General features: G+C 41.3%; 1 protein-coding gene across 1 annotated transcript in view; it reads left to right on the forward strand.

Moving 5' to 3' along the window:
* The window catches only part of MORC3 (MORC family CW-type zinc finger 3), a 44224-nt gene continuing 22327 nt past the window's right edge, over positions 1-21897 (forward strand). The window contains exons 1-8 of the mRNA XM_061424507.1: positions 1-91; positions 12981-13053; positions 15595-15727; positions 16671-16883; positions 17417-17566; positions 19017-19164; positions 21182-21310; positions 21535-21657. Coding sequence (XP_061280491.1) covers positions 53-91; positions 12981-13053; positions 15595-15727; positions 16671-16883; positions 17417-17566; positions 19017-19164; positions 21182-21310; positions 21535-21657 — 1008 coding nt within the window. The 5' untranslated portion in view covers positions 1-52. The remainder of the gene's footprint in view (positions 92-12980; positions 13054-15594; positions 15728-16670; positions 16884-17416; positions 17567-19016; positions 19165-21181; positions 21311-21534; positions 21658-21897) is intronic.

Raw genomic sequence — 21897 nt, forward strand, 5'->3', positions numbered from 1 at the left:
CTCCCAGTCTGATTGCGGCTGAGGCCGGTCCTGGCTTTGTAACTCGCTCAAGATGGCGACGCAGCCACCCAGCGGGATCCGCCTCAGCGCGGTGAGCAGCCGCGAGGGGTGGAGCGGGCCATGTCCCAGGAGGGCGGGCAGGCGGGCAAGCGAGGCGCGAGGGGGGAGAGGCCGGCGGTGGGCGGGGGCGGCTCGTCGGCCCGGCGCGGCGGCTTGGGGCCGTGGCGGGGCCGGGGCAGGCGGCGGCGGCCATCTCGCACCCGACGGCTGAGACGCGCGGCGGCGGCGGCGGCGGCGGCGGCGGGGCAGGGCCGGGCCGCGTCTCGTTTCGTTTCCTCGGGTTTGGGTTTCTGTTTCGCCTCCGCGGCTTCGGGGCGGGGAGGCCCCTCCTCCTTGGCTCCCTCCCCCGGTTTGCCCCGCAGCTGTCGTCCGAGGGCGAGGCCTCGGCGGCCAGCCCGCCCCTCGGCCCCCGGGGGCCCCTGACCCGTTCCCGGCCTCTGCGGGCCCCCGGAGCGTCCCGGACTGCGGGGGGAGTGGCCGTCGGCGGCCAGAAATGCCCCGCGGCCTTGACGTCCTGGCGGCTGGCCCCGGGGTGCTGCGAGCTGGGACTCGTCTTCCTCATTCATTTCAATTCCTGCCGCCTTCCCTCCTGCTTCCCTGGGTGGCTGAGACGGTCGGAGCGTCCGCTCGCAATGCAGGAGGCCCGGGTTCGATCCCTGGGTGGGAAGATTCCCCTGGAGAAAGGGAATGGCAACCCAGTCCAGTACTCTCGCCTGGGAAATCCCATGGACGGAGGGGCCTCGTAGGCTGTACAGCCCACGGGGTCGCCAAGAGTCGGACACGACTGAGCGACTTCACTTTTCCCTCCACTTCATCCATCGGGAATCCAGATCGCTCCTAGGTGGTCACCGAGCTCTCCCGGTTTGCCCCGTCTCGTCTCCTGGCGGTGTCTCGTTCCGGAGCTTCTCGGCCTCTTGGAAATCCTTGAGCGTGTTTTATACCTGTGCGTTTTTGTTTTTTGTTTTTTTTCCGGAGGGGGCAGCCACACAATAAATGAAAATTTCTCTGCCTCAAGAGTGTGGCAGAGAACCCCTACCCGATTCTCCTGAAAAAGTTGGCCTTGTTATGCAAAAATATACCTCTTCTCATCAGGGTGTTTGCTCAGGCCAGAGATTGGCTGTGCCAGTCTCATTATTCGAATGGTAATACCATTGCTTTAAAATGGTATTTTTGCCTTTTGACTTTCATTTGGCGAGATTCCTAACAGACCCCTGCTATCTTCTGACTTTTAACATTTTTTCCTGATGAGTGTGAAATTTTGCTTTACATTTGACTGAGAAGCTGAAAGTTTGTCACACTTCATTCACCCTTTTGATTTTGGGTTAAAAGAAACCTTCGTATAAAGAAAAAAAAAACAGCCCTGCATATTCCTTGCCCATTTTTTTATTTTCTGTTTCTTTTGAGGGGAACTTTTAAATTGGTTTATGAGTATTCTTTACATATCTTTAATAAAGGCTCCTTGGTTCCTAAGTGGTTTATTGAATGAGCTTGTATTTAGTAGATGGAATACAGAGAGCAATTTTATTCTTTCTTACCGCTGGCCTTAGACATTGTTGCTAATTCACCGGAGTGAATCTGGGCATATCCTGTTGCTTTCCAGTTAGCCTCAGGTACTGTTTAATCTGGGCTTCCCTGGTGGCTCAGACAGTAAAGAGTCTGTCTGCAGTGTGGGAGACCCGGGTTCTATCCCTGGGTCTGGAGGATCCCCTGGAGAAGGAAATGGCAACCCACTCCAGTATTCTGAAGTGACTTAGCAGCAGCCAGTATTCTTGCCTGGAAAATCGCATGGACGGAGGAGCCTGGCAGGCTACAGTCCATGGGGTGTAGTCCGACACGACTGAGATACTTTACCTGCACTTTCACTGTTTAATCACCGGGCTTCCCCCGTGGCTCAGATGGTAAAGAATCCACCTGCAATGCTGGAGACCTGGGTTCGATCCCTGGGCTGGGAAGAGCCCCTGGAGGAGGGCTTGGCAACCCACTCCAGTTATTCTTGCCTGGAGAATCCCCATGGATAAGGTAGCCTGAGGGCTATGGTCTATAGGATCGCAAAGAGCCGGACACGACTGAGCGACTAAGCACTTTAGCATTGTTAAATTACTTGAGAAGCTCTTCTTCAGTTTGAAGCCCGCTCCTTCCCTCAGATTGGGCCAAATTTTGGTCCAGAAAACTGGTGAGGAAAAGTGAACTGGGTTGTTTTTGTTTTTGTTTTCTTTCCCTTGCTGTTTCTGTACTTTGATTCTCTTCCCCACTCCCCAGCCCCTCCCAAGTTGCTGTCTGTCTCTTCAGGATTGAGAAGACAAAGAGAGCAAAGATAAGGGTCAGTACCATCTTGAGAGACTGGCACTGCGGTTAGCTGGTTCTCTGGGTGCAGCAGCTGCCCATGTGCTACATCTTTGTTTTGTGGCAAATACGGACTGTTTTGAAGCTCACTGTTGGAAATCTATCTGCAGCTTCTGGACTGTATTCCAAGTGGTCTGTTGCTTTAGGACAGGAGTTGGCAAACTGCAGTTTATGGGCCAAATCCAGCCTGCCACCTGTTTCTGTATGGCTACAAGATCCTTAAATGGTTGGGGGAAAAAAAGATCAAAGAATAATGTTTCGTAACATGAAAATTATGTGAAATAGATATTTCCGTTCCCATAAATAGTTTCATTTTTGAAGGTTTGATCATCCCTTTGGTATAGCTCTCAGATGTTGTTTATGGATTTGTCAAAAATCATAGAACATAAAGTGACACCCATAATGTGTGCAAATTTAAAAAAATCATTAGGTCTGTAAATTCTGAAATGGAATGCAGAGTGACAGAAACTTAAAGCTTTGCTTTTTGCCTCCATGATTCTAAGTAAATGCTGATACCATTTTGTTGTTTTCCAGAAATCCTGCTATAGATTTAAGTGACACATACGCACACTCTTCAGTTCACTTTTTCTTTTGGTTGAATTACCATATGATTTATTATCACTCTTAGCATTATTCAGAAATGAGCCAGCCAAAACTGTGATTGCTTTTTCTTTGCTGTATAGCTTTGTGTTTTCCTTGAAGTTAGTAATTGATTTGTATTTGTTTGCTTAGTTTTTCTCTGTACTGATTACTCTTTCATCCAAACTTTCAGACAACTGGAAAATTTTTTCCAGATGTGTTCAAGCACACCCAAATTTTGTCATTTTTGCTGGCTCAGTTGTGAGTTGGGGACTTCCCTTTATCATTTTTATGGACATCTCCTTCCCCTTTTCTTTGTTTCTCCTGCCTATCACATATTCCTCTTCTGGGGTTTACTGTTGGCCGCCACCAATAGCTTAGTGACTGAGAGCATGGGTTCTGGAGCCCACGTGCCTGGGTTCAAAGTCTGACAGATAACTGGATGTGTGACCTGAAGAGAGAATAATCATCTTACCACCTAAAAGGGCTGCTTTAAAAACTGAGCCAATACACATAAAAGTCTTATAACAGTCCTCTGATTGCCATAAATACTCAGTAAATATTTGCTGTCTTTGTTACTGTTAACAGTGAAGCCTATCCGTTTTTCCAAAAACAGATGTAGCTTCTTGAGAACAGAGTACATGGGAAGAACATTTATGTGTCTTTTCTTGGAAATACGTTTATGCTACCCTTGCTCTTTCTTTACATATAATCTGGCTGGGCTTGAAATTCTAGATTAGAAGTGATTTCTTGTCAGAATTTTCAAGGCATGCTTTATTGTTTAATAGAGTCCTATGCATTATACTGGGCTTCCCCTGGTGACTGAGATGGTAAAGAATCCACCTGCAATGAGGGAGACCTGGGTTCCATCCCTGGGCTGGGGAGATCCCCTGGAAAAGGGCATGGCTACCCACTCCAGATTCTTGCCTGGAGAATCCCCATGGACAGAGGAGCTGGCTGGGCTACAGTCCATGGGGTCTCAAGGAGTCAGACACAACTGCGTGACTAAGCACGCCTGCAATACATTGTTCTAGTACTTAGGCTATAAACCTGTAATAATATCAGGGAAATTTTCTCAGATTTTTGACAGCAATTTCCTGTCTGTTTTTCTGTTTTTGTTCATTTTGTTTTCTCACTGCTTTTTCTTTTCTTTTGGGGAGATTTTCTCCATTTGATTTCCTACCTTATACCATGTATATTAGAAACATTGTCTTATTCTCCAAATATCTTTAAAAACGTTTTCTCCATTTGATCTACCTTTTACCATGAATTTAATTATTAGAAACATTGTCTTGTTCTCCGAATATCTTTAAAAACATTTTCTCCATTTGATCTCCTACCTTTTACCATGAATTTAATTATTAGAAACATTGTCTTATTCTCCGAATATCTTTAAAAAACTCAACAAAATATTTATTCTTGTCACTGGCTGTATTATTCATAGTATTTTTGAAGTTTTCTTTTGTTCACTGCATTGCCTCTGTCTTCTTTATGTTCTTTTTACTGTGTGTTGTTTTTTATTCTAATTTTAACATTCTCAAGTGTGCTTATGTTTCCAGATGAGACACTAAAAGCTGGATGTTCATCCCTGAATAGAGCTTGTCGTTTGGTGGGTTTCAGTATTGGGTGATCAGGTAGGAAGAGCCAGCTTGTCGTTGGAGTACTCTGTGTCAGAGTCTGTTGATCCTAGATAATAAAAATGTTAGACCAGAAAATAAGGATGTTTCGAATAACTTTTGGAGAAGGCAGTGGCACCCCACTCCAATACTCTTGCCTGGAAAATCTCATGGACAGAGGAGCCTGGTAGGCTGCAGTCCATGGGGTCACTAAGAGTCAGACATGACTGAGCGAGTTCACTTTAACTTTTCACATTCATGCATTGGAGAAGGAAATGGCAACCCACTCCAGCGTACTTGCCTGGAGAATCCCAGGGATGGTGGAGCCTGGTGGGCTGCCGTCTGGTCTGTGGGGTTGCACAGAGTCGGACACGACTGAAGCGACTTAGCAGCAGCAGCAGCAGCAGAATAACTTTGGGGCTTCCCTGGTGGCTCAGTGATAATGAATCCACCTACCAATGCAGGAGTTCAATAGGACAACGGGGGCGGGGAAAAAAGCAGTCAAAAAGCAAGGAATTATCATTCCCCAAATCTGTCTTCCCATGTGGCTTAGGAGATTCAGGTTCTATCCCTGGGTCAGGAAGATCCCAGCAGAAGGATATGGCAACCCACTCCAGTATTCTTGCCTGGAAAATTCCATGGACACAGGAGCCTGGTGGGCTACGGTCCATGGTATTGCAGAGATTCGGATATGACTGAGCAATTGTGCACCAGTGCAGGAGACCTGGGTTTGATCCCTGGGTCAGGAAGATCCCATGGAGAAGGAAATGGCAACCTACTTCAGTAGTCTTGCATGGAAAATTCCATGGACCCAGGACCCTGGCAGGCTACAGTCTGCAGGGTTGCAAAAATGTCGGACATGACTTAGCGACTAAACAACAATAAAATAACTTTTAAAATAATTTTTTTTTAAGTGAGGGGGGAAAATGCTGTTCAGAGTAGCATGGTACAATTGTAAAAGAGCCAAATAAAAATTTTAGAAATCATTCCTTTTTCCCAGAGGGGAATTCTGCATCTGGTCTCCAGCCATGGCATAGATAATCCTGGCTCCTAGCTCTTCTGGTAGCTCAGCAGGGGACAGGAGATGGAGTGTCACGTTGTTCAGTTTGCTCACCTGGTTTTTGTTTATTATTGTGGTAAACTACACATAACATAAAATTTACCGTCCTAACCATTTTAAGCCTGTAGCTCAGTAGTGTTTTGTACATCCACATTGTTGTACAGCCAGTCTCCAGAACCCTTCATCTTGCAAAACTAAAACTCTGAACCCATGAAAAAATAACTCTTCGTTCCACTTTGCACCAGCTCCTGGCAGCCACCATTTTACCTTCTGTGAATTTGACATCTATGGGTACATCATATAAGTGGAATCATACATCATTTGTCTCTTTATGGTTAACTTATTCCACTCGGCATAACGTCCTCGAGGTTCATGCATGTTGTAGCGTGTGCTAAAGTTTCCTTCCCTTTTAAGGCTGAACAACATTCCGCTGTATATTCAAGTGTGCCACATTTGTTCATTTGTTCATCAGTCGGTATTTGTGTTGCTTTCACTTTGGCTGTTAGGATAATGCTGCTCTGATCACAGGTGTGCAAATATCTCTTCAGGACCCTCCTCTCACTACTTTACACAAAATAAACAAACAGTAAGGACCTACCTACTGTACAGCAGCACAGGGAGCTATATTTAATATCTTATAATAACGTATACTGGAGAAGAATCTGAAAAAGTGTATATGTGTGTGTGTATATATATGTATACATGTAAAATCACTTTGAAATACATATAAGACAGAATCACCTTGCTGTACACCTGAGACTATCACAGCATTGTAAATCAACTGTATTTCAGTTAAGGGGAAAAAGACCCTGCTTTCAGTTCTTTTCAGTTTATACCTAGAAGTCAAATTCCTAGATCATATGGTAAATCTACATTTAATTTTTTGAGGACCTTCCATATTGTTTTCCACACTGGCTTCACCATTTTTGTTGTTCAGTCGCTAAGTCGTGTCCGACTCCTTTTGAGTCCATAGACTGAAGCATACCAGGTTTCCCTGTCCTTCACTATCTCCCGGAGTTGGTTCACACTCATGTCCACTGAGTTGGTAATGCCATCCAACCATCTAAACTTTCTGTCGTCCCCTTCTCCTGCCCTCAATCTTTCCTGGCATCAGGGTCTTTTCCAGTGAGTCGGCTTTGTGCATCAGGTGGCCAGAGTATTGGAGTTTCAGCTTCAGTCGTTCCAGTGAATATTCAGGGTTGATTTTCTTTAGGATTGACTGGTTTGATCTCCTTGCTCTCCAAGGGACTCTCAAGAGTCTTCTCAACACCACATTTCAAAAACATCAATTCTTTGGCACTCAGCCTTCTTTTTGGTCCAATTCTCACATCTGTACACGACTACTAGAAAAACTATAGCTTTAACTGTACGGACTTTTGTCAGCAGAGTGATGTCTTTGCTTTTTAATACGCTATCTAGGTTTGTCATAGCTTTTCTTCCAAGGAGCAAGCATCTTTTAATTTCATGGCTGCAGTCACTGCCTGCAGTGATTTTGGAGCCCAAGAAAATAAAGTTTGTCTCTGTTTCCATTGTTTGCCTATCTGCCATGAAGTGATGTGACTACATGCCATGATTTTAGTTTTTTGAATGTTCAGTTCTAAGCCAGCTTTTTTGCTCTCCTCTTTCACCCTCAGCAAGAGGCTCTTTAGTTGTCCTCGCTTTCTGTGTTAGAATGGTATCATCTGCATGTTGGAGGTTGTTGATGTATCTCCTGGCAATCGTGATTCCAGCTTGTGATAAGTTAAATAACCAAGGTGACAATTTTCAGTCTTGACAGACTCTTTTCCCAATAACCAGTCTGTTGTTCTATGTCCAGTTCTAACTATTGCTTCTTAACCTGCATACAGATTTCTCAGGAGGCAGGTAAGATGGTCTGTCTGATATTCCCATCTCTTTAAGAATTTTCCACAGTTTGTTGTGACCCACACAAAGGCTTTCACATAGTCAATGAAGCAGATGTTTTTCTGGAATTCCTTTGTTTTTCTGTGATCCAGTGGATGTTGGCAATTTGATCTCTGGTTCTTCTGCCTTTTCTAAATCCAGCTTGAGTATCTAGAAGTTCACGGTTCATATACTATTGAAACCTGGATTGGAAAATTTTGGGTATTACTTTGCTAGCTTGTGAGATGAGTGCAATTGTGCAGTAGTTTGAACATTCTTTGGCATTGCCTTTCTTTGGGACTGGAATGAAAACTGACCTTTTCTAGTCCTGTGGTCGGGTGCACAGGAATTCCAGTTGCCTTACAGCCTCTCCAATACTTGTTATTTTCTGTTTTTGTTGTTGTGGGGTTTTTTGTTGTTTTTAATAATGATCATGCCTTTGAGTGTGAGGTGGTATCTCATTGTAGTTTTGATTTTCATTTCCTTAATGATTAGAGATATTGAGCATCTTTGGAGAAATATCTTGAGGCCTTTGCCCATTTTTAAATCTGTTGATTGTCTTCTTGTTATTGAGTTGTGAGAATTCTTTATATATTTTGCATACTACTTGATTTGCTGGGTTTTTTCCCCTGTTCTGTAGGTTGCCTTTTCACTCTGTAGAATGTGTCACTTGATGTAGAGAAGTTTTAAATTTTAGTACAATTCAATTTATTTTTTCTTTTGTTTCTTGTGCTTTTGGTGTCATGTCAAAATCATTGCCAAACCCAATGTCATAAAATGTTTCCTCTGTGTTTTCTTCTAAAGATTCTAGAGTTTCAGCCCTGAAGGTAAGGTCTTTGATTCATTTTGAGTTGATTTTTGTTTATGGTGTAGGGGAAGGGTATGACTTTTTGTACTGTCCAGGGGATTCTTGTGGCAAGAATACTGGAGTGGTTTGCCATTCCCTCCTCCAGTGGACTGTGTTTTGTCAGAACTCTCCTCTGTGACCCGTCTGTTTTGGGTGACCCTCCACAGCATGACTCGTAGCTTCACTGAGTTATGTAAGCCCCTTCGCCACGAGAGGGGTATGATCCATGAAGGGGGTTGAAGGCAAAAGGAGAAGAGGGTGGCAAAGGATGAGATAGTTGGATGGCATCATCGGTACAATGGACATGAACTTGAGCAAACTCTGGGAAATAGTGGAGGATAGGGAATCGGAATCCTGGCGTGCTACAGTCCATTGGGTCACAAAGAGTCAGAGACAACTTAGTGACTGAGCAGCAACAAGGGTACAACTTGATTCTTTTTATGGATATCAAGTTTTCCCAGCACTATTTGTTGCAAAACTGTCTTTTCCTCATTAAATGGTCTTTACACCCTTGTGGAAAGTCATTTGACTATTTATTTCTGAACTGTTGACTGGCTTGCTTTTAATCCACCTGTTTTTGGTTTTCTCTGAGTCCATGGCCATCAGTTTCTCCAGAGAACAGACCTCTTGTCTTTTCATGGTTTGCTGAGTGTAGTTGAAGGACTTGCTCAGGGTAAAAGGATCTGGGAATCTTTCTTCTTTAAATACTTTCAGCCTTTCCCATTTTTCATATGACATCTAGTATCTTTGACTTCAAAGGAGCAAAAGTCTTATTTCCTAAATCTTCCTGGGATTGCCAAGGTTTCTGACCTACTTGTTGGTTTTCCTGTTTCCTGCAGGCTTTGGGTTTAGCTCTTTCCAGGATATTGAAGTAGTTGTCACTCCTCTGTACTCTCCAGTTTCCAAGCTGCTATTTTGTCTACTGTTGTCAATCACTGCTTTGGTTCTTTTTGTTCTCCTGTGTTTATGCACCCCCACTCCCTTTCCTTCGTTAGGTAGCAGCTCCAAGAGGGAGCCGAGGTAAACACTGTCTGTGTGTTCAGGCATCCACATTTAAAGTCTTATATTTAAAGGATTTTTAAAATTTGGGACCGTTTGTTGATTCTAAAAATTCTGTTCATTCTTTAAAATATATGGTCTTCATTGCATCTCCCTTTTTGTGTGTTTTTTGGAGGGGAGTCTTACTTTTTAAAGGTCTAGCTATTTCAAGGGATTCTTATTTTATACGGCTTCCCTGGTGGCTCAGTGGTAAAGAATCTGCCTGCAATGCAGGAGACCCAGGTTCGATCCCTGGGTTGGAAAGATCCCCTGGAGGAGGGCATGGCAACCCACTCCAGTACTCCTGCCTAGAAAATCCCATGGACGGAGGAGCCTGGCAGGCTACAGCCCATGGGGTCTCACAGAGTCGGACACAACTGAAGCGAGCAGCAGCAGCAGTTTTATAGGCTGATATTTCTTTTTCCCAATGTTGAAGTTGGGGGTGCACTAAGACTACTGTGTCTTGTCTGCAGATATTTTCTCCTGGTGGATTGTTCCCTTAAACGTTATTTTAGATTGTGTACTCAAATATTCCCCAAGTAATGACCCAGAGAATTGTGTGCAGTCTGGTTGAGGCTGTGTCTCCACAGTGGTTCTGCAGGTTAAATGGAAACACTTAACCCAAGTGAAGGCGTGCCTCTTTACAGAACTTTATGGTACACTTTTTTTTTTTTTAACCTTGACTGCAGACCGAAACAGACAAGCTTCTCGTTGGGCATATTTCCCCTGCCCTCCTTTGTATTGAGGTAGGAGGGGGCAGCTACCTTCAAGTACATGCTTCTCTGCCATATTTCCAATCCACAGTCACCATTAAAATGGAAACCTTCATATTCCAGTTAAGCACCCCACTCTAGTCCCTAGGGTATCCCTATTTTCATATCTTATTTTTGTTTTTAATTTCTTCTTGACTTGAGGCCCTTGAGTATTATCTTTATTTATATGTGAGCTCAGTTGTGCCTTTAAAGGTATGTTCATAGTTCATTCATAGTCGCTCAGTCGTGTCCAACTCTCTGCGACCCCATGGACTGTAGCCTGCCAGGCTCCTCAGTCCATAGAATTTTCCAGGCAAGAGTACTGGAATGGGTTGCCATTTCCTACTCCAGGAGAATCTTCCTGACCCAGGGATTGAACCCATGTCTCTTGCATCTCCTGCTTTGGCACTGGGATTCTTTACCACTGCTCCACCTGGGACTTGAACGGTATGCTTACCTTAAAAAAAAAAAAAAAAGAACACACACTTATAATGCTTATTATGTCCCAGGTGTTCTTCTGAGTATTTACAAATATTAAGTTATTTAATTCTCCTAACATCTTGGTAAGCTGCTGTTACTGTCATCCTCGTTTTCACAGACGATAAAACCTGAGGCACAGAAGGTTCAGTTGCTTACCTGGGATCAGGATCACACATCTAGTTAAAAGATACTCCAGAGGCTGTGTGTGTGAGATCAGGATCATGAGTCTAATTAAAGATATTCCATTGGGCTCTGTGTGTGTGTGATCGGTGTGTATGATCTGTGTGTGTGTGTGTGTGTGTGTGTGTGTGTGTGTGTGTGATCAGATACTCCGTAGTCTGTCTGGGGTGGGTGGGTGGGTGGGTGGGGGTGTGTGTGTGTGTGTGTGTGTTGGCTGTTCTAGGGAGTTTTTCTTTCCAGCTAATTGTTTTAGAGATGAGAATTAATAATAGCTATACATAATGCTTGTGTTTAAATACACCAAAAGCCACTGTTTAGCATTCATCATTTTTCACTGACGCCTTCTTTGCTTTGTTCCACTGGGACTCTTACCCAGGAAACAATGTGTACCAACTTTTGGAGGTGGTGTGTAGAATGAAGTCATTAAATGAAAGTTGACAGTTTGCACACAGTCTGCCAGATATCTAAAATCCAAGTATTACAACAGGGACCTAAATACCCAGTTTCTAACTCCAGACTTCACCCCAGTGTCATTTGTGCCCAGTTGTGTCCGGCTCTCTGAACCCTGTGGACTGTAGCATGCTGGGTTTCTCTGTCCATGGAATTTTCTAGGCAATAGTACTGGAATTTTTGCCATTTCCTACTCCAAGGGATCCTCCCAACCTAGGGATCAAACCTGCATCTGCTGCAGAATACCCAATTTCTAACTCCAGACTTCACACCTAACAAATTCATAAAATAGAGAACAAAGACAAACTCTTCTAAGGGTTCTGGTGTCGATTAGTCATTCTTTCCTTTGGTAGCCGACACCCCAAGACCATACCCCATAGTAGGATTTAGAATGGCTGAGGAGTGTTCTTTTATAAATGGAGAAGTGATGGTTGCACAAGAGGAGGGCCTGGGATAGGACTCGGGTGGACTAATTGACAGGAGGTTTCTTGTAGAAGATGAAGGTCTGGAAATTGATTTTCTTTGTAAAAACTCTTTGTTTTAGGAAGTTCTGAAATTCCTTGTACACCGTTATTACATAGATAAATGCTGTAGAAAGTCAGAATTCCATATACTCCAGTTTGCAAACCACTCTTGTACAGAATACCTTTTCTCACATGTGTACTTCAACCTGATGGTAAACATGCTTGAGGATTGTCTAAAATCGAGGGTGGACAGAGGAAAAGCAGAGCTTTTTCTGACACCTTGTGGCAGCAGCTGAACACTACAAATGTTTGGTTATAGTCATATCTCTAGGCTCTTCACATGAAACACTTAAATTGCCTCTTTTTTCTTCCTTAAATATGAGATAATCTGTTCAAAATGAACACAGAAAAGCCCTCATTTCATGAAAATTCTCTGCATATTGAAATATCCAAGCCTCAGCCTTTTTAAACCATTTGTGCATTTTTACACATTTGATATCTACATTAGTCAGGATTAAGAGAGTGCCCTGTATGATTAACATACTCTTCCATACTTTATTACGATGAATCAGACAAAATCTCTGGAAGTCAAGGATGTTTGTTGCATTTGAGCTGTTACTTGACATTGTTTGAGGACTTTATAGATATGTTTATTAAGCTTAATGCACAAAAGGTGAAAATATCCCTTTGACAAAGTCTTAGTTTTATCTCATGGTAAATTTGAGGTGGCTCTAGTGGTAAAGAACCCACCTGTCAATGCAGGAGACATTAGAGATGTAGGTTCGATCCCTGGATCTGGAAGATCCCCTGGAGGAGGACATGGCCATCTACTCCAGTATTCTTGCCTGGAGAATCCCATAGACAGACGAGCCTGGAAGGCCCATGGGGTCTCAGAGAGTGGGACACACCTGAGCAACTAATGCTCTCAATTTTGAGGCAGGTCCAGCAGGGTGGGGCACTTTGGAATTGGGCCGTTTCTGATATGACTCTGGATTGGTGGGCCCAAGGAGGCAAGGAGTTTGTCGCCCATCTTAATGAGAAACTGGCTGATTTTCAGCCTCATTTTCCAGGAATCGAATCTGGGTTTTATCTTCCAGGTATCTCCTGGCACAAGCAGTTAAGTCATTTTTGCTTGATCTTGGTGTTAATACTGTGATGGAAGATTATTTTGGCTTCTATTTGCAAAAGTGAGACCTTAATTAATTTACATGAATCATTGATTTGTTTCAGCTTTGCCCGAAGTTTTTACATACAAATTCTACAAGTCACACTTGGCCATTTAGTGCAGTCGCTGAATTAATAGGTAAGTAAATTGATGTTTCATATATAATCTCCTGCTGGCAATTGAAGTTCTAGAAAGCTTTTTATTGAAAAGTAACATGAAGATGTGCTTTTTGAAAAAAACCAAGTGTGTCAGTGATAACATTAGTAAAGGTTACCTAGCATCACAACCATTCAGACTAGTCTCCGATCGGTCGTTGCCCAGGTTTCCCTGTATACTATTGTTTTAAGTATTTCCCTATACTACTGTCAGAGCAAAGTATTTTAATTTGCAGAGTTCCTGAAGCATTTATGTTGAAAATATTTTTTTGTCTCATCATAAAAGAAATAGGTCTGTTGCCAAAAAATGAGAATTATGTTTAAAGTTGGAAATTATTTATAGTACTTTTCTGCTATTAGTAATTAGGAGGTTTTATTTATACATACATATGTATTTGGCTGTGGTGGGTCTTTGTTGCTGCACGTAGGCTTTCTCTAGAGGTGGTGAGCAGGGGCTACTCTTCCTTGCGGTGTGTGGGCTTCTCTCGTTGCAGAGCACAGGCTCTCGGTGCACGGGCCTCAGCAGTTGCAGCTCTCAGGTTCCATCGGCTCGGTAGTTGTGGTCTACTGGCTTAGCTGCTCTGAGGCATGTGGGGTCTTCCTCGACCAGGGATCAAACCAGTGTGCCTTGCGTTGCAAGGCGGATTCTTAACCACTGGACCTCCAGGGAAGTCCTAAAAGTGTTCTAGTGAACATGAGAAAAGAGGCAAGGTCCTGATTGGATTTGCATTATGGTTTTTCTTTGGTAAAATTCATACACATGAACTGTTTGATTTAAATGTGTTTAAGAAACAGATAATAAAGGAAAACTATATTTTTGGGAATTCTTAAATACACTTTAGATTATTTGTCAAGGAAGGGTTCTAAAGTGGATGCACCAAGAATAAGGAAAGAAAGAAAGAAAATTTGAGAACCCTTCTTTTCTTTATTCCTGATAGTTCAGTTGGTAAAGAATCCGCCTGCAATGCAGGAGACCCAGGTTTGATTCCTGGGTTGGGAAGATCCTCTGGAGAAGGGATAGGCTACCCATTCCAGTATTCTTGGGCTTCCCTGGTGGCTCAGCTGGTAAACAATCTGCCCGCAATGTGGGAGACCTGGGTTTGATCCCTGGGTTGGGAAAATCCCCTGGAGGAGGGAAAGGTTACCCACTCCAGTATTCTGGCCTGGAGAATTCCATGGATTATAATAGGCCCTGGGTCACAAAGAGTCGGACATGACTGAGTGGCTTTCACTTCCTTCTTTTCTTTGGTGTAGTTAGATTTTCCAAAGTCCCTAACATGTTCTGTTGAGATGTAAACTCTGAAGTGTAAATGAGATAACATTGCAGCTATTCATGGTCACTCTTTTTCCTTTTTTATGGCAACCCAGAGGAACTACTCAGCTGGGATTGTTCATTCGTACATAGTACTTATCTAGTTTTGGGATAGGACAACTGAAAGCCGTTTTGCTCTTTGTGGTGTATCACATTTTAAGTGTGTGTTTTTTTTTAATGATGCTGAAGTGGTTGATGAAAAAGATTTATTTTGTTTTAATTGAAGGCTTACAAGAGTTTGAGAGCCACTTTTTATATTATAGTAAAGTCTTCAAAATATATCTCAAAAGTATTTTTAGTTAGTTAGAAATATTCAGATAGATTTTAGATAGTTTATAAGTTGATTTTATTACTGCTACTGTTGAAATTTTTTTCCTTTTTCTTTGCTGTATTCCTTAATACTTAATAACTGTTCTGAGAGAAACAAGTATGCTAGACAAGGATGTTAAATGATGAGGTGTACAGAGATGGCTTCCCTGGTGGCTCAGATGGTAAAGAACCCGCCTGGAATTCTGGAGACCCGGCTTTGAGCTCTGGGTTGGGAAAATTCCCTGGAGAAAGGAATGGCTACCAACTCCAGTATTCTTGCCTGGAGAACTCCATGTACAAAGGAGCCTGGTGGGCTACAGTTCATGGTGTTGCAGAGTAGATACCACTATGCGACTGTGACTTTCACGAAGATGATAAAAATGTACCTGTCGTCAGAAGCTTATGTTAGATTAAAAAGGGCTAAAATTTGAAGAAATGTGTTGTAGGTAAACATCTGTGTGTACGTTAGCATACTGCTTTCTCATTCAGTAATCCTGTGTGGACCTTCCGTGTCAACTTGAAGTGCTGTTGACACTCAGCTCTCAGTTTCCTTTATGATAGCTAGGCTAGTTCTTTGGGCAGAGACCTTCCTGTCTTGATCATCTCTTCATTGCAGTGATTCTTCTGGCTTTACACTTCTTTAGTGTAGTGGGTTCCCATCTCCATTCTTCATGTAACAAATGGAGGGCTTTAGATAGAGTTAATTCTTTAAGAGTCAGTGAGCAGTATACAGCATGGTACAGGTTAGTTTCATGTCATCAAATCTTAGGAGTTTGGAAACATTTCAGCTTTTAAATTTTCCTTAAAATATATTATTCTGTTGCTGGTTATAAAGGGTTGTTCAAAATGGATTGCTCTTCTTTAAAATCCAAAATCAAAATTTTTCAAACTTTTGTTTCCCAGATAATGCTTATGATCCTGATGTGAATGCTAAACAGATATGGATTGACAAAACAGTAATAAATGACTGTATATGCCTGACATTCACTGATAATGGGAACGGTATGACTTCAGACAAATTACATAAAATGCTAAGGTACGTAAAAGCGTCACACTCCTTAAAATCATTGTTGCTGCCTAGTTGAAGTGTTTCCTGCGCCATACTTACTGCCTGTAGTTCCTGCTTTTTAAACATGAAATGTTGTACCCATAGTGTGCTCTGTTCTCTAAGTCTTCCATCATTTTCTACTGCTGTCACGTTATTGGGCAATCCCGGCCATTCTCCTCATCCCTCCCATGCCTTAACTTAACCTAAAATTCTACCGTCCCTTTAGAGTTGTGGCACATTGTCCTCTGTTGTTTGTGCTTTAGTAGAAAGATAGTTTTAGCTACCATATCCAATAAAACCTAACACTTTGGGGAATGAGAACTAGTAAATTTAAAGTGATTCAAAGGATGAGGAAGTAGCATAGCCGTAAGGCCCTGGGCTCTAGGGTCAAAGAATAGGATGTCAGGATGAAGCCAGATGTACCTGACATGGAAGCTAAAATACATAGTACAGAATTGAGATAGAGGGAGGGTTTGGAGCAGAGGCCCTTCTGCTGTCCTCCAGCACTCCGTATGCCGCCAGAAAAGGCAGGTTCTCCCCATCAGGAGGAAGAGGTGAAATCTCAAGGTCCCAGAAGCCTAAATTAGTTCATCCATCTAGTTAGGATGTGCCAGGCAATGAACTCCTGTTTTAGTGTGTGTGTGGCAACCACTCCAGTATCCTTGCCTGGGAAATCCCATGGACAGAGGAGCCTGGTGGGCTAGTCGATGGGGTCACAAAGAGTGGGACATGACTGAGCGACTAAAAACAGCAACAATCCTTACATCCCTATAGTGTGGATTTGGCTTCCTTCACTTAAAAGATGGGGAAACACATCAGTACAGATCTTCCAGCAAGCAAGGACAGGGCCAACATTCAAACTTAGGCATTTTACTTGATATTAACAATGTTTGAATTAAAATAAATGAAATTTATACTTTTTTCTTTTTAGCTTTGGCTTCAGTGAGAAAGTCACCATGAATGATCATGTCCCAGTTGGATTGTATGGAAATGGCTTCAAGTCAGGATCTATGCGTTTGGGTAAAGATGCAATGGTTTTTACCAAAAATGAAGAAAGCATGAGCGTGGGTTTCTTGTCTCAGACGTACTTGGAAGTCATAAAAGCAGAACATGTTGTTGTCCCAATTGTGTCATTCAACAAACAACATATCCTTTTGATTTTGAAATGGAAACTGAGGAAGTGGTCTGGACCATCCCATCCTTTTGGCCTCCTCTGGTTCTTGTTTTTAAATCATACCTTCCATTCTAGCTCTTGTTCCTATCCACTGCTTCTACTCTGCATCTGGGCTAAATGTTTGTCCCTCTCTGGTCTCTGTTGGAATTGTGCCATGGAAATACTCAATATAAGGTGATTGCATTTTTATTAAGCTTCCCAGAGCTCACCTTTTTATTTCAGTCTTTTTGTGGTCAGTAAGACTTATGGTCTGGCTTGAAATTTTCACCAACAACCATGGAAAACAAGATATCTTTAGGAAAATGTCTTCTGTATAAACATTCAAATATTTGAAATCATTAAATTTGTTAGGAGTCATAATATACTTGTTCATACTGCTTGTTCATTTGAAATCACGCTGTGATTTTAAAATTTAGAGGATAATTTAGTAGTTTTTCAGTTTGAGTTGATTTCCACATTGTAATTGAAAAATGTTATTGGTCTAAGTCTTTAACTTACGATATACGACAGGTATTAGATTCAACAGAATCAAAAGCAAGCCTTGCTGCAATTCTGGAACATTCTCTATTTTCTAAGGAACAGCAGTTACTGGCAGAACTTGATGCTATCATAGGCAAGAAGGGAACCAGGATCATCATTTGGAATCTCAGAAGGTAAATGAAACGGTAACCCTCAGCTGGTTAACCATTTGGGAAGTAAAGTGCATGGAGTAATTTCATTATGTTCATCCATTGTTACACCGAGTAGAAATGTATTGGAAGGTCCTCATTTTGTGGCATATTTAATGATTTACCTTTTCCCAAGAGTGTTTCATTGAGGCTTCTTTGGCTTCAATTTGAGATAATTTTATATTATTATAAATAAATTTCCTGGCCCTGTCACTCTATCTACATAGCACTGTTTTTTTTTGCTCTTGGTTATACCATCCCTCTCCTCAAAAAAAAAGACATGACAAGATAAAGCCCAGCCAACAGGTCCCAACTTGGTAAAGTTAGAAAAATCCTTTTGGTTTATTACATAAAGCTAAGCATGATTCAGCATCTGTTGAGAAAAGTAATATAGATGAGACTTCTGTGTTGCTAAATCTTTCTGAGGATAAAATCCTTTCCAAATGAAGCTATGAACTTTAGGGTGAGTGTATAATATTGAGAGATCCAATTGATCTGTTGAACAATAGGAGTTAAGCCGAAAAAGTGATAATCTTAAAATCCTTTAATTCTTATGCTTTTCTGACCTCTTGCATTCCCTTTTTCTTTTCTCTTCCTTTCTTCCCTACCCCTCCCATCTTCACCCCCATTTTTTTTTTTAAACTTAATTTTGAGGTACTTGCAGACTCCTGTGTAGTTGTAAGAAATCTCAGGTACTCCTTCCCCAGGTTCCCCCCAGTGGTAACATCTTGGAACACTGTACTAAGATAGTACTGTTGATACTGACATTGATACAGTAAGGACATTTTCATCAACTCAAGAACCCTTTTATATCCACACCCACTCCTTCCTTAATCCCTGCCAACTGCTAACATGTTTTTCCATTTCTATGTCTTTGTCATTTTAAAGAATATTATTATATAACTGGAATCATGTAGTGTGAAACCTTTTAGGATTGGCTTTTTTCATTCAGCTTAATTTTCTGAAGATTCAGGTTCTTGCGTGTGTCTGCTTGCTCCCTTTTTCTAGCTGAGCAGTAGTATTGCATTGTATGCTTGGACCACAGTGTGTTTACCAATCTAGTTGTTTACGATTTTCAGTTACTACAAATAAAGCTGTGAAATAAGTGCAGAGAGGTTTTTGTGGGAATATGGTCATCATTTTATTGGATAAATGCCCAGGAGTGTAATTGCTGGATCATATGGCAGTTGCTTGTTTAGTTTTTTAGGATGCTATCAGAATGTGGCTCTCTCATTTGACATTCCCACTGGTAACATGAGAGTAAATACAGTTTCTGCACCTTCCTGGACTCCTTGTCTTCCTTCCTCCCTCCAACTCCTCAGATCTTGACTCTTACCATGTATTTGTTTGTGCTTTGTTTTGTTAACTAAAGGTTACTTGCTTGCTTCTCTTATGGTGGAGTTAATATTTAGCTCTTTAAAAACTTTTTTTACAGCTACAAAAGTGCAACAGAGTTTGATTTTGATAAGGATAAATATGACATCAGAATCCCAGAAGATTTAGATGAGACAGCAGGGAAGAAAGGGTACAAGAAGCAAGAAAGGATGGACCAAATTGCCCCTGAGAGTGACTATTCCCTGAGGGTGCGTATTCTGCTCTCTGTGGGAGTGAGAAAACCATCAAATGATGGAAATTACATTACCCACTTGTGTTATAAATGCTGCCAGAAATCTCTAAATGAAAGTGTCTCAGACATGAAACAGTGTATTAAATTTGTCATGCTCATTGGCTGTTTTATTTTCTTAGAAAAGTTTTTAAATTGCAAAGTCATCAGGTCTACAGTGGTTGTAAAAGTTCTTTTACTGTGTGATTAATTATTTGAATTGGGAATATTGAATCAAGATGCCCTGGTGACCATATTGGTTAATTCAATCAAAATACCAAATTGTCCTTTTTAAAAATTAAAATATTCTAGAATACATGCATTAATCGGTACTCTAAAGCAATTTTACATATAGCCTACAGAAAATGTGCATTAATATAATTTTGTGGTAAATATATGTCAGATTTGACCTTAAAGTGAAATATGCTTTTAAGATTGAAAGAATTAATATCTCAATATAATAATGTTGGTATGATAATACTGCTGTTTCTTAGTCACTGTGAGACATGCAATACTGACTCTCCCCGCCCCCCTCCTTTTTCCCTTTTGGTCAACCACATCATGGCGTGTCAGATCTTCGTTCCCAAGCCAGGAACTACAGGCCTTCCGTGCCCCCTGCAGTGGAAGTGCAGAGTCCTAACTACTAGACCTCCAGAGACTTGCCCCATTCCCTTTTTTTGTATTAAAATTATCTCACAACCCAAGCTAAGGCTAACATTTAACATTGACAGCTTTACTATGTAACTTGTTCTGAGATTTCAGCAATTACAATGGCAGATGTTCCTATTTCTTGCCTTACCCCAGTGTGATAGGGAAGTATCTTAGTGGTTAAGAAAGCCTTTCTCAAGAATATCCAGAAACAGCCAGAGCAGATGGAATAGTTTTAGTATACCACAAAGTAAAATGTCTTAAAATATCGGTAATAAATTTTATAAGTGACAAAACACTACTTTTGAAATCAGGAGTCAGGAGGAAAAAAGTGAGAGAAATGTTCAAATTTTAGTTTCGTATTGAATTTTTCATATTAATATATCCTTATTGAGTTGTTCACTTCATTTCCTTTAGAGACTTCTGATAGCTTGCAGGCAGGCACAAGAGATCATATTCTAACATGTTTTAAGATGCTAAGTTTGGTTACTATTCTCAAGTATCTAAGCTCTGATGCATTAAGAATTAAAAACACATGTACCCTCACAGCGCAGTGGTTAGGACTCGGCGCTTTCAAACTGATTGTTCAGGTTCGGTCCCAGTCAGGGTACTAAAAAATAAAAGAATTGAAAGCACATTTGGATGACTGCTGATTGTTACAGTTCCATATGGAAAAAGTGTTGTCTGTCCACTCCCGTTAAATACTGCTGCATTTCTTTTTCTTTTCAAACTTACAATAGTCCCCTTTGTTTATATTAGATTTTTGCTTATTTCTGCACAAGTAAAATTTATTGATGCTTTAAAATTACAATAACAATATATGTTTTGACAGCAGAGTCAGAAAATATAGGTCCTTTTTTGTATATATAGACATTTTTTACAAATTTATTTATTTATTTTAATTGGTTTTCGCCATATATCAACATGAATCAGCCACGGGTGCACATGTATTCCCCCCCTCCACCCCCCTCTCTGGTTTGTCCCAGAGCACCGACTTGGAGTGCCCTGCTTCATGCATTGGACTTGCACTGGTCATCTGGTAAAATGAGATTATACCATACATGCTCTTTTTAAACTTTTTTCCACATAACTTATCAGCATCTATGTGGGTCAGTTGATTGTTTTCTGTAAACCCTTTTTACTGGCTCCAGTATATTGAGCTTGTTTTTAATACAGTAATCCAATACTAACTACAGCACCTTTATAGTCTGTAGTATTTTATTGAAGAGTTAGTATTTTATTGTCAAAGCACTGTGGTAGCTTTCTTTTTAAAAACATATTAAGTAATGTTGAACAAATGCATTGGTAATTATTCAGAAACGAGAGTCAGTTGTTGTGTGTCTTTGCAGGCTTACTGCAGTATATTATATCTAAAGCCACGAATGCAGATCATCTTGCGTGGACAGAAAGTAAAGACCCAGCTAGTTTCGAAGAGTCTTGCCTACATTGAACGTGATATTTATCGACCCAAGTTTTTAGTATCCTTTACTTTGTTACGATGCTGTGTGTATATATATAGAGAGAGAGAGAGAGAGAGAGAGAGATCAAGTGTATTTCCCTTCCCCACTTCTCTTTTTATCCTGACAACAGATTCTAATCCTGTCCAACTTTGCCCTTTTTTATGCACCGTTGAACTCTATGAAATAGAGAGGATGAATTAAAGGAAGTGAGATGGTGTGTTCAGAAATCCTTAACATTTAAGACTAATAAAACTGTGAGAATTACTTTTGGATTCAATTGCAGAAATAAAGATCATTACGGAATAATGATGTATCACAGAAATAGACTCATCAAAGCTTATGAAAAAGTTGGATGTCAGTTAAGGGTAAGCTTATATCTGAAAATGTCTGAATCTTTTGTAAAAGTTAGGATAACATGTTTCGGGTCAAACATGAAATAATGTGCTTTTTGCCTAATGATTTTTATTTATTTGTCTTAAAATATGTATTTATTTGGCTGCTCCGTTTCTTAGTTGTGGGATGTGGGATTTCTTTGTTGTGGCATATAGGATCTTTAGTTGCGGCACGTGGGATCCAGGTCCCTGAACAGGGATCGAACCCAGGCC

Source organism: Bos javanicus, chromosome 1 (genome assembly GCF_032452875.1).
Source record: "Bos javanicus breed banteng chromosome 1, ARS-OSU_banteng_1.0, whole genome shotgun sequence".
Lineage (NCBI taxonomy): Eukaryota > Metazoa > Chordata > Mammalia > Artiodactyla > Bovidae > Bos > Bos javanicus.